At 51.8% G+C, this 13,116-nt stretch overlaps 1 protein-coding gene across 1 annotated transcript in view; it reads right to left on the reverse strand.

The window, feature by feature from the left end:
- Positions 1-821: 821 nt before the first annotated feature.
- The window catches only part of ME3 (malic enzyme 3), a 232,382-nt gene continuing 220,087 nt past the window's right edge, over positions 822-13,116 (reverse strand). Inside the window, exons 9-15 of the mRNA XM_055416165.2 lie at positions 11,488-11,585; positions 11,097-11,210; positions 8,681-8,786; positions 7,943-8,085; positions 7,295-7,468; positions 3,037-3,135; positions 822-1,384 (exon numbers count right to left, since the gene is read on the reverse strand). Of these exons, the coding sequence (XP_055272140.1) occupies positions 1,223-1,384; positions 3,037-3,135; positions 7,295-7,468; positions 7,943-8,085; positions 8,681-8,786; positions 11,097-11,210; positions 11,488-11,585 (896 nt within the window). The 3' untranslated portion in view covers positions 822-1,222. The remainder of the gene's footprint in view (positions 1,385-3,036; positions 3,136-7,294; positions 7,469-7,942; positions 8,086-8,680; positions 8,787-11,096; positions 11,211-11,487; positions 11,586-13,116) is intronic.

Here is a 13,116-nt window from a genome sequence, read left to right on the forward strand (position 1 = left end):
TTTCCTCAGGATATTCTTGGCTGAGCACCAGCCCCCAGGAAGGAGGTGCTGGAAGAATAAGACCTAGGCAGGGGGTGACGCGATGTCTCTGCTAATCGCTCTTCCAGGATCCCAGGCATCCCCCTGGCCTGTCGCTGAGGGGTGGCCATGTAGGACCTGCTCATGGTGGGCAGTGGAGACCCTCAGGCTGAGCCCGCAGCAGGAGGGCAGATAGTGGTAGGTCTCTGGGCATGGATTATTCTTTCCGGTGTCACACAATGAAAGCGGAGGCTAGATGCTGCCATGCCAGTAGGTGTTAGCAATTTAACAGGGTCTTCCACTGTGGGGGTCACAGGCTCATCCACCCCCTTCTCCCCATGGTGTGGGCTCTGCTGGACACGAGGGAGGTGAAAGATATGACCGAATCTGGTATAAGAGACCCGCAGACTGACAGCCTTCTGTAGGCAAGCTGTTCCAGTTTGCTGAACTACGTCAAAGTGTGAAGGGCGGAAGAGAGCATCCCTGAGTCAGGAACATGAAATCAAGTCTTCCCTCACGCTCCCCACGGTGCCCTTCCCCTCACAGCCTATCTTCCTCCTTGGTTTGCTGACCATCCCCACCCATGTTTCTCTGGTTTTCCTTTTGGTAATAACCACAAAGGCATGCCCACATTCAGCAACCCACAGGGCAGTGACCATTTCTGACTTGTGAGTTGCTTCAAGCCAGACACTCAGCCCTCACACCCTCTGAGTCTTGAAGGGTGTGTATTCGTCCAGCAGAGACTGAACTCCCTAATGGGTGGGTTACCATGAAGCCTTCTCTTCTGCCCTCATAGGAAGGATCCTCTCCCTTCTCTGAGCACACGACCTTTATCTGCAGTTCTTTCAGGGACTTAACCACTTTCTCCCTGGTGGCAAAATGCCTTGCGCCCATATCTTATCTCCTCTACCAGACCCCAGACCTTGTCAAGGCAGATTCTAGATTTCCACAAGGTCTAGCCAAAAGTTGGCAATTGGTGATGAAGAAATTCTTGGGAAGGAAGCCTGAGGAGGGTTACAGAAAAGTGAGCCCAAGGCATCCTTCAGGGACACCGCTCTTATTCCTCTTACGCCTGGGCCTCTCCCCTCACACCCGAAAGTTCAAAGGAAAAACACGATGACAAGGATGGCCATTTTTGAACCCATTTATATTGTCAGTGTTACCCTGGGCTTCATCCAGCCCCATCCCAGCCTTTGAGGTTGCATCAGATGGTCTGAACATTCATGGCTTCCCCGGGCCAAGTGTAGCTGTCCAGCGTAAAGGAGTCATAGTCTGGAGTATAGACCAGGGACCTTACAAAAGCCTCCTTGTCCTCGGGCTCTGGGTAGTAGGAGGCCAGGTTGTGTTTGTACGCGAAGTCGAGGACCTAGGGGAAAATAGGTTTGACTGAGGAACTGGCTGTAAGGGAGAGCCTGCCTGAAGACCCTTGCTTGGAGCTTGTAGAAGGGGATACACCCCGCAGCAGGCATGTTCCTCTCGTGAGCCGTGGCCCCTGAAGCCACTGGAGAGGAAGGAGCTAGAGCTCTCTGCCTCATAAGGGAGCTCTGACACAGTGGAATAAACATGGTCTGGGTCAAGAGGCTTCAAGCTAAAGTCTGCTGCTGCTTCCGACTGCCTGTGGGTCCTTGGTAGTGACGCCATCCTGGCTGAGCCTCAGTTTCTGCATCTGTGAAGTGGGGGTAATGACAGCTTCCTCTGGCGTGGTGTGAGGATAAAGTTAGGTAGCAGGCAAAAGTGTTCAGTACCTGATACTTTGTCTCTCCTAAACACGGCTTGAATTGGAAGAACAGCTTGGACAAGCTTTCTTCTTTGGATTCTTTGGGTATTAGCTTTGGCTTCACAAGAGGATGAAGCTAAATATCCCTGAAAGGAAGGAACTGGCAGGGTGGAGCTGGACTATCAACTGGACAGTTGGGCTTGAGGACAATAAACCCCACAGTCTGATTCTGGAACCCACATGGGACAACTCTTGGGGAGCACCTGCTATCTCTCCTGCAATACGTTTTCTGAAATTACTCTTAAAACTTAAAGAAAATGTAACATATATATTGATAGAAATAACAGTATAATAAGCCCTCATGTATTCATTATCCAGATGGAACAGTTATCAGTATTAGGCCCATCTTTAGAGCTCCGTGTTCTGGCTCTCTGAACACGCATCATCTCTGAATCATCTGTTGGGTGACATTTATACTTAGACTATTCCATGAACTTGATCACCCTGTGGCCCAGCCATCCTGAGAGAAAGAGGAAGCTTGAGCATCTACTCTGGCCCTAAAGGTGCCAAGTGTGGAGCTTTTTCCTGCTGTTCTCTTTTGCTGTCCTCCAAATCTCTGGGAGTTGTTGTTTAGCTGCTCAGTCATGTCCAACTCCTTGCGACCCCGTGGACCATAGCCCACCAGGCTCCTCTGTCCATGGGAGTCTCCAGACAAGAATACTGGAGTGGTTTGCCATTCTCCTTCTCCAGAGAATTTTCCCAACCCAGGGATCTAACCCCCATCTTCTGCTTGGCAGGTGGGTTCTTTACCACTGAGCCACCAGGGAAGACCCAAAACTCTGGGAGAGAGGAATTGTTTGGAAAAGAAGGAAACTGAGGCTCAGGGAGGTGCAGTGATTGTCCCGAGGGGCCTCTGCTGCTGACTGGCAGCGCTGGGACTCCACAGCCCAAGCTCTTTCCATGATGCTATGCAAGCTGACCTTTCTGTATAAATGGGCACTTATGATTCACTTTTTAAAAATCCTACCCACGTTCTGGTCCACAAAACTATGGACTTTGATGACCTTTCTGCCTGGTGTCTGCGGGGAAGTGCAGGAGCTTCCCAGAACTGCCCTGAGTGGGTGTCGAGATGGGGCTCGAGCTATAGGCCAGAGTTTGTCAGCAGTCTTTGGGGAGCATGCAGTGTAGGCCAGGGAGCCAGGACGTGTCCCAGCGCTGCCCTCCCCTCAGTCCCCCTAAAGTCAGACAGAGAGAGTTGACGAACCCCGCTACCCATGTTAAGGGGATGAGGAGTCTCTTACTTTGATGGCGATTCTCAGAGACACGTCTCGGATGGTGCTGAGGGGCGGGTACAGTCTCCCCTGTGACAGATGGTGCTCAGAGACCTCTTGGGCAATTTGCTTGGGAGAGACAAGAGAGAGGAATAAGCTGATTTTCTGCCTTTCCAGGACAAGCCCGTCGCAGGACACTGGAGACTCACCTCGCCTCTCACAGGTGGCCAGTCACTGCTGTTTCCACAGCTGTCTCGCCACCTCGTGGCCCTGGGGTGCTTAAAGCTTAGGCTTACAACCAGGCCACATCCTTTATGTCCTCTTAGACTAGCTGAGGCTTAAAACAACATGAGGCACTCTGAATTCTGAAGGAAAATCACTAGGGCCAAGATGAATAAACTCTGACTTGCAGAGCAGCTGGTAAAGAACCTGCCTGCCAGTGCAGGAGACGCAGAGATGTGGATTTGATCCCTGGGTCGGGAAGATCCCCTGCAGAAGGAAATCACGACCCACTCCAAATTCTTGCCTGGAGAATCCCATGGACAGAGGAGCCTGGCGGGTTACAGCCCCTGGGGTCGCAAAGAGTCAGACATGACTGGGCCAGCCATGCACACGTGCACAGGACAGACTCCGGGATCCACGTGGCTGGCCTAGCCTGTTGCCTTGGGATGCCTGAGTCCCGCGCTTCCTGAGCTCCAGCCCCTTCCACATGCTTAGGAGCATCTTGAGCGTCCATCATGACCGTCCTGTGTCTCTGTGTTCAGGGCTCCTTGATTCGCCGTCCCAGCCCTGGCCCCGGTGAGGACTGGCTGCTTCTCCAGCAAGTGACCCCAAAACGGGCAGTACCTGCTCCCTGCATAAATGCTCCGAGCCTTCACCCTGGGACGCCCTCCCTGCTCCAGGGCTGCTCTCTGAGGGGCAGCCCTCCCCCGCAAGCCTCTTCCTCCTACTGGGGGCCTGGTGCTCAGCCAGCCTTGCAGAACAGCTTCTTTGATGTGGCTCTGAATCCACCCCCACCCCGCCTTCTTGTGTCAAATTTAAATCTGGGAAAGAGCCACATGAGAAGTCTTGTGTCCCGGAACAGACCGGGAAAGGAGCTGGTCTTGCCTCAGAGTCTGGCAGACGGGAGGGACATGGGCCGTGTTCTCATGCTTGGCTTTCTCCTTTCCGTTCACTCAGCTCAGCCTTCACAGAGCCCTGCGACTCGCCAGGGTCTGCACTAGGTGCAGAAGGGCATGGTGGAGAAGCCAGTCTTTTCCTTCCAGGCTGGCGTCAGTGGAAAATGAACGGTTAGAGTGACTGCAAGGAGAGGGGACATAAAGGCACAGAGGAGGGCAGGGCCCAGTCCTCCAGGGCCCCCTGCTGGTCCAATGGTTGAGACCCCACGCTTCCAGTGCAGGGGGTTTTGTTGTTTAGTTGCTAAGTCATGTCTGACTCGTTTGGGACTCCATGGACTATAGTCTGCCAGGCTCCTTGTTCATGGACTTCTCCAGGCAAGAATACTGCAGTGGGTTGCCATTTCCTCCTCCAGGGGATCTTCCCAACCCAGGGATTGAACCTGAGTCTCCTACACTGTCAGGTGGATTCTTTACCACTGAGCCACCAGGGAATCTCTCCAATGTGGGAGGCGCAAGGGGATGCAAGTTCAATCCCTGGTTGGGGACTAAGATCCCATATGCCTCATGGTGAGGCCAAAGACAAAAACAAAAAAACAGAAAATGAGGCAAGGCTGGTGACATGAGAGAGGAAGATGGAGCAGCTGAGGTAGAGGCAGGCAGGCAGCAGAGAGAGAAGGGAAGACCCTGTTCAGTGAGAGAAGAGCCAGGTGCAGACTCACTCTTTATAAAAATTAAAAAAGGCATTCAGAAGAAAAGACAGAAGCTAAGACCTAAAGGGCCAAGTATGAATGAACTCCTAGAAGAGAAGAGAAGGAGTAGCATATGAAAATTCTTGGAGGGAAGAGAGCATGCCTGTGAAAAGGATGGACAGGTCGATGGCAGGGGGAGGGAAGGAGGGCCTGGGATGAACCGCGTGAAGGGGTTTGGACTTTCCTGGGAGCACCAATGAGCCATATAAAAGTCTGAAGTTAAGGAGACAAGAGGGTCTGTTCCCGACTTCGAAGGATCCTCTTTGTGGAGCTATGGAGGATGGATTGATCAGAAGGAAGCAGGATTCCCAGGGATAGATCTGCAGCTGGAAAGCTCCTGCAGTGACGAGTCAGATCACGGTAGGTGTGGTTGCTACTAAGATGCTGGGCATTGCCGATGCGCTACTGCAGCTTCAAGGCAAATTGCCTGATGCCCTCCTGGCGCATTGCTCACAAGCCAGGTGACCCAGGGCAAGCAACTTAAGTCTAGGTGCCTGTTTCCTTGACTATAATGCAGGGATGATCGCTGTATTTTACCAGGCTGTCAAGATGACATGAGATAGTGCATGTAAATCTCCTAAAATACATATTACTTTTTATGTAGAGAAATCAGATGCAACTGAAGTTATCTTAATTTAAAAGCACCCCTTTCAGAAATGTAACCTGCCAGGACTTTGAAGACCAGACTGTCAGCTCCAGGGAGGCAGGGGCCTTGTGCTCACAGCAAGTGACTGAGAAGTAGGCTGAGGAGGGGTTCCTGCTTAATTCATGGACACTATTCCGGAAACGATGGAGCCGAACTCTCCCACAGCAGGAGGTGGGGGTTGGGCAGATGTCTCTCGGGGTTGCAGAGGAAGGCTCTGGCAACCATGTTTCTGCACAACAGGGAACCTGCTTGCAGACCAACTCCAAGCAGGAAGTGACTCTTCCTATCCAGTGGGGGTTTCACGTTTCTGCCCATGACCACCAACCACCACCACCACCATTCACAGCAACCAGAAGAAATACAAACACAAAACACTTAGACCAGAGGGACAGAACCACAGCACAAACCAGAGCCAGTGTGTGCGAGGCTTGCGCGAGGCTGGCGGGCCTCCAGGAGGCACAGGAAGAAAGAACTTGGTGCGTGAAGCAGTTAGTTTCTTGCGGGGCTCAGAGGAGCAGGGCTGGGTAGGGCTGTGTGGAAGCGTTCTGTGTCATGCTGGTTTGGGGCTCTCCCCAGTGCCCTGGTGAGAGGGGAACGCAGACACAGGCCAGAGATCACAGTTGAGCCTTTGGAACTCACTGGGGATGAATGTATTTGATATTTACTTATAGCTTTGAGAGTCCTTTGGACTGTAAGGAGATCAGTCAATCCTAAAGGAAATCAACCCTGAATATTCACTGTAAGGGCTGATGCTGAAGCTAAAGCTCTAATATTTTGGCCACCTGATGTGAAGAGCTGACTCTTCACATTGGAAAAGACCCTGATGCTGGGAAGGATTGAGGGCAAAAGGAGAAAGGGGTGGCAGAGGATGAGATGGTTGGATGGCATCACTGACTCAATGGACATGAGTTTGAGAAAACTAGGAGAAAGTGGAGGACAGAGGAGCCTGGTGTGCTGCAGGCCATGGTGTCGCACAGAGTCGGACACGACTCAGCGACTGAACGATAGCAACAACACAGTTGGGATTAGCTTAACTTTCCAACAGAAACATTTCTATTGCCGTGTTTCCTCAGAGGGAAGATAAACGTGAAGCGCCTGGTATTTAGTAAGTGACCGATAAATGTCAGCCACTGTAACTGTTATTAAAAACCATTATTGTGAATGTGGGCTGTCAGCCTCAGTGAATGCTTTCATTGTTTTCACTGTGCCCAGTAAAGAGCCCTTCTGGGAGCTTTTCTAGTAAGATACACCTGGGGCAGGTGTACACCCACGTCTGAGCTCAAGATATGGGTACTCAGAGCAGGCCAACCCAGCCTGCAACCTTCCTTATAGAAAGCTGCCCTAGTGGGGCTTATTTTGCTACCAGTTACCAGTAACGTGAGCAGCATGCACAGTCAGAAGAATCGATTGCTGGTCATGGTTCACGAGCCCACTGTTTGAGGTGGTTTCGGTGGCATCTCTGTTCTTGGCAGGCACATGGGTACTTCTGGGAGGCAGGGAGCCCTGCCAGGTATGTCCCCTCAGTGCCAGGGCCTCCTGCCAACACCCCCTCCCACTGACTCTTCCTTACCTCGCCTCACGCCCCTTAGAAACCCTGTGTGTGTTTTCAGAGACGTTCAAGCCTCAAGGTGATCTTGAGAGAAGCTTGACATTGGAGCCCTTTATGGACCCACTGAAGGACTTGGGGGGCAGGAAGTAGCAGAGAGAAGACAAGGAGTCTTCGGGGACCAGCGTAGGCCCTCCCGGGAGTGCGCGCGAGCAGGGAACAGGGATACCTCTGCTGTCAGGAGGAAGATCTCATCCGGGATGTGCCGGATCCCGCCGGCAATGACGCCCAGGGCCACGCCAGGGAACACGTAGGCGTTGTTGCCCTGCCCGGGGAAGAAGGTCCTGCCATCCTCCAGAGTCACACTTGGGAAAGGACTTCCGCTGGCAAAGATCCCTCGGCCCTGGAGGCGGGAAGAAAACCAGAGACGGAGCTTGGAGATGGGTTGCGGGAGTTAGGGTGGCCTAGTCTTGTCCCTGAACGTTGACCCCCTTCTCCGTCTTCTCCTGAGTGCTCGGCTTTCTGCTGAGGACACTGCGGGTGCTGAAAGCAGGCCTGATCATCTGACCAGAAAGCCGAGCTCCCCGCGGGCTCCTTGGCGGCCACAAAACCACCGGAAGGGGACGGTGTGCCTCTCTAACGTGTCACCTCCCCAGAGAGCCCAGCCAGGTGTGCAGAGCCTACCAGAGCCTTGAGCTCTGGTCAAAGCTTTATGTGAGGGGACCCTGCGCACCGAGGCGTGATGGTGAGAGTTGGGGCTTTGGAGCCAGGCCTGGGTTTGGGGGCCAGCTCCATTTCCCCACCCTACTCCTAGGGGGACTCTTAGTCACTGTGACTGTGTCCTCTCAGCCTGGGGCAGGAAGCACTCCCCGCTGACCTCGGTGACCTGGTAGCACTTCTCAGCCGTGCACTCGGCCTTGCTGGTGGGGTTGCTCAGGGCAAAGATGAGAGGGTGCTGGTGGAAGGAGGCCATGTCCCTCAGGATCTGCTCCGTGAAGGCTCCTGCAATGGCGGCAACACCTACGGGGAGAAGGGGTGTAGTGGGGATGCCTACGCTTTATAAGCACCCCATTCCTCTCCTGGTGGTGCTGGCGGGCAGCATCTACAGCGCAGAAGGCTCAGGAGTCTTGGGATGGCATCGGCTATGGGGACAACAGAGGTTGAGAGAAAAGGGTGTTCCTGCTTGAGCTGCCTGAGACCCCCTGTTAAGTCCTAAGGGACCACTGGTCCATCCCAGGCCCCTGCCCAGTGAAGATACACCTGTGAAGGCATTCCTGGCCACTGTCCTTTAGAGTGGGTTGCTCCCCCCAGGAGAGGGGTGATGCCAGGGTCGCCTCCAAGGAGCTCATTTCATCTTGATTAGGGAGACCAGTCTGCGCTTTTCCACTCTATGGAATAATTCTGCATCATGAAGCCCAGCGTGGTGCCTCCGTTCTGTGGTTCACATGCAGCAATAACTCAATAAAACTCAATAACTCAATAAAAGCACTGAATTGGACGTGAGGGGAAGGAGCTGCCTCTCCACGGGCTGCTGAAGCCCCCTTCTTGAGCCTCAGTCTTCGCCTGCAAGTCGAGAGTTAGCTGGGCTGAGCAGCGGTCTGCCCCCTCCTCCTACCTATGATGGCCGTGGGCTTCACCAGCCTCACTACCTCCTCCAGGGAGTTCACTTCGGGGTGGTCCTGGGCAAACATCTCCTTCTCATGGTTCAGGTGGCTCCTCCCCTGCAGGGAAAGAAAGAACAAGAGGCAGCCGTGGCGGTGAGAGCCATTGGGTCAGGTGGGATTGTGTCCGGAGACTCTCAGAACCTTTCCCGCAGAGCCTCGTGCTTTGGGCTGAGCTGTCGGAAGTGTTGAGGCCCGTCCTCTAGATTGAAACCTAAGATGGAACCTAAGGATTTGAAACGTGCGTGTTTGTGTGTGTGTGTATTTCTTTAATCCAAACCACATATGGAGAATCCAATAAAGCCTTTCTTTGAGCTGCTCGGGTCGTGGCTTCCTGGGCCAGGACAGAAGGGCTCGTAGGAAACGCCTGAGTCTAACTGAGACTCTGGACCCCGAGACACACAGCACACAGGCCCAGTGAAGGATGGGGCCCAAGTCACCCAGTGTCAGGGTGTGTTTGACCAGAGCCATTAACTTCCCCACGGGGTCGCAAGGAGTTGGACACACGGTGGAGCGACTGAACTGAAACTGCCATTAACCTCCCCAGGGCTTCCCTGGTGGCTCGGATGGTAAAGAATCCGCCTGCAGCACAGGAGACCTGGGTTCGATCCCTGGGTCAGGAAGATGCGCTGGAGGAGGGCATGGCAACCCACTCCAGTATTCTTGTGTGGAGAATCTCAGGGACAGAGGAGCCTGGCAGGCTACAGACCATGGGGTTGCAAAGAGTGGGACATGACTGAGCGATTAACACTTCCTCTTTCATTAACCTCCCTATAAATAAGAATAAGCTGGGATCCAGAACTGACTTGCAATGGCTGGCTGCTCCCAGTGAGCTCGAGGTTCTTTCCACTTCTTCCTTTACAAATTTTACTGGAGTCTAGTTTATTTGCAGTGCTATGTTAGTTTCAGGGATACAGCACAGTGATTCAGTTATACAGATATTCATTCTTTTTCAGATTCATTTCCCATATAGGTTATTACAGAATATTGAGTGGAGTTCCCTGTGTTATACAGTAGGTCCTTGTTGGTTATCTATTTTATACCTAGGAGTGTCTGCACGTTAATCCCAAGCTCCTAATTTATCCCTCCCTCCCACATTTCCCCTTTGGTGATGGTAAATTTGTTTTCCAAATCTGTGAATCTGTTTCTATTTTATAAATAAGTTCATTTTGTGTGTGTGTCACAGTAAAGAGTTAGATTCCACAGAGGAGTGATATCATGTGATATTTGTCTTCCTCTGTCTGACTTACTTCATATTGTGTTAGATTCCTTCCATTGCTTCACATAGGAGGCAGTGGGTGACAGGCCAGTCAAGGATGGGTCAATCGGTCCCACGAGAACCGGAGTGAGCATGGCAGCTCTGACAGACCGTGGAGGAGGGGCGAGCTCAACTGAGCAAAGTGATGATGAAAGGTGGGCAAGAGGCAAGCGTGACAGCCTGAACCCGTGCCTGGACCACGCTCTGGAAGGCTCTGGGGCAGGAGGCGGGGTCCAGGTCCCGGTCCCCTCCAGTGGGAGTCTGCCCTGAGAGGGTCTGCTGCTGCTTGTGGGGGGCTCCACTATTCTTGGCTGAGACCCTCAGGTTCCCATCTCTGTCTTTAAAAAGAAAAAATCTCTCATGGACACATTCTATGTTAGTGGAGTTTGGGGAATTAAAATATGGAGCTCTGAGCGAAATCCTCAGGAAGGAGGCCATCCAGCTGGGCCCTCAGCACGCTGCAGTCAGAAGCTGGACTGTCTCCCTGACCCATTCCTTCACCAGTGCCTCAAATACCAATTATGTTCTTATCGCATGCTGGACATGGGTATCAAGACTTACAGCCTCGTGGGGAGGCAGACAAGCAGAGCGGTGCCAGCCCCATAATGTGACAAGTGTAATATTAATACATGAAGGGCAGAGGGCTGCGTGGGCATACATGTAGGAAACTAATTGAGACCTAGATGCTCAAGGAATACTGCTTGAAGGAAGCAACAGAAGACAGGGAGGAGACAGATGGGGCTGAGTGGGCATGTGGGAAAGGAGATGGGCATTCGTTCCACGCAGAGGAACAAAATATGCAAAGATGGGGAAGAGAGGGAGCATGTGACTTTGGGACAACTGTGGTTTAATATGGCTGGAGGTGAGGGCAAGACAAGAAGCAGGGAGATGAGGCTGGGAGCAGGAGGCAGACGCATTTGCACGCACATTCAAAGCTTTTGGACAAGAGTGGTTAAGGGTACTGGGGGATGAGTCATTTGCTGTGGCGATCAGGACACTGCTGTCCTTCTGCTCTCTATTCTGTCTGAGCAGTTTGCCCCCTGGAAGATCTCCTCCAGTCCCCTTCCAATAGTTGGTGTCAGGAAACCTGCAGGTCTCCAGACTGACAGTACCTTGACAATGAGCCCCTTGGAGTCCACCATCCAGATCTTCCTTGTGGCCTCTGCTTTGGGTACACCTTCTTTCTCTAGGGCCATGACAAGAAGGTGGGCAATGCCCATGGCTGCCTGCGAGGTGGTGTTCAGACAAAAGGCCAGAGTTACTCAGGATTTATCAGACACTTCGCCAGGATCGTCCCTTCTTCCTCCACTCATCTCAGGAGGCCCCATTAAATCCCTACCTCGAGACACCCAAATGGTGGGGCCCAGGTGATGCAATGATCACCATGCTTCTGGGCTGTTTCCTCTCCTCTGGAACCCAGAAGACGTCCCCTCCTTGTTTCTCCTCCCCCTATTCTTATTCTCCTTCTGGAGAGACTTGTAGAGAGCCCCCAGTGGGACTCACCTCACCAGCACCTTGGAAAACAAACACGTGATTGGAGAGCTTGTTCTTGGTGATCCGCAGAGCAGCCAGGATCCCTGCCACGGCCACAGAGGCTGTGCCTGCAACAGAGTGGACTGAAATGACCGTCTGGCCCCCGGGCCCCACCGCCAAGACCCTTGGCAGAGTTCTCCACACCTAGAACCTGTGATGGAACGAGCAGCTTTCCCTCGCCCTCACAGAGTCAAGCTGTAGGCATGCAGGTTGTCCAGCAACTCTCTTTCGCAGAATCCTCTGCATCAGGGGTGTGTCATAGCACTCCAGTGCTCCAGAGCAGATATTAACAAATATTGTTGCAATGAAAGAGAGGCAGAGCTGCCGAGGGCGCAGATCCTTCAGAAATGAAGGTCTGGGTCATCTCACTGAGGGACCATGGCAAGCCGAGGTCTTGTCTGAGGATAAGAAAACATGGCATGGGAGACTGAGGAAGAAATAAATAAACATCAACCATGGCTGCACGACTGGTCATAGAAACAAGGGATGTAGTAACCATGCAAGTTTTCTTCCTTGACTATCATGTGATTTAATGGTTCATATTAACTAATTTATTCTCCCTTTTTCTTCCTCTTACAAGTTTTATTGAAGGTTAATTCTACAATTCAGTCTTTAGATAACAGAGTTTTCAAATGTGACTGAGTTGGAAGATCTGTTCATCTTGCCCAGATTTGGGTACTGTGATTATCTTCCAGATATAAATATGTCGATTGGAAAAAAAGTGCACACTGTCAGAGTTGAGAGTTAATGCTTATTTGGGGACAAAATGAGGACTTTAGCCCAGGAGACAGCTTTTCAAATAGCTCTGGGAACTACTCAGAAGCGATGAAAGGGAGGTCAGTATACATGTGATTTTAGGGAAGAGGGTACTGCAGTCAAGTACACATTTTGGCAGGAAGGCTGCTGCTAGTCACAAGAAGCTTATTCCTGGTCACGAGAAGCAGATGTCTCCACTAACGATTTTATGCTTTTCTAGATATGACAAGATGCAAGAAACTGGGTTCATAAAATCTTCTCCTGAAAATATCTAACCATCTGAAGGTCTGTTCTGCCAGTTTTTCCCAGGGCACAGAGGACCCATCCCTCATCGCTGCCCTGACTCCTTTCAGGGTGTGTTGAAGGTTGGCGACTGCAGGGGCCAGCGACTTCATTCTTGTTGAAACAGATGAGGAGCGACATTCTTTAGCTGGTAAATGAAATAACTGTTGAGACTTTGTTTCAGAGAGAAGGTAAGAATGTCTGCACTGGTTGGAAAGATAGTTGCATTTTATTAGGCATTTTGTTAGAATTGTTTCTGTTGTCATCTGGGAGTATCAATGTGTAGAATGGGTGTGCAGGATACTGAAGAGCCACAAGGGTGGGCGGTGCCAGTTACTGGATAATTGTTGCTCCTTGGTCTGCTCAAACTACCGCACAATTGCACTCATCTCACACGCTAGTAAAGTCATGCTCAAAATTGTCCAAGCCAGGCTTCAGCAATATGTGAACCGTGAACTCCCAGATGTTCAAGCAGGTTTTAGAAAAGGCAGAGGCACCAGAGATCAAATTGCCAACGTCCGCTGGATCATGGAGAAAGCAAGAGAGATCCAGAAAAATATC

This window comes from Moschus berezovskii, chromosome 25 (assembly GCF_049115385.1).
Source record: "Moschus berezovskii isolate FMDL1 chromosome 25, NW_MosBer_1.0, whole genome shotgun sequence".
In the NCBI taxonomy this organism is placed as follows: Eukaryota; Metazoa; Chordata; class Mammalia; order Artiodactyla; family Moschidae; genus Moschus; species Moschus berezovskii.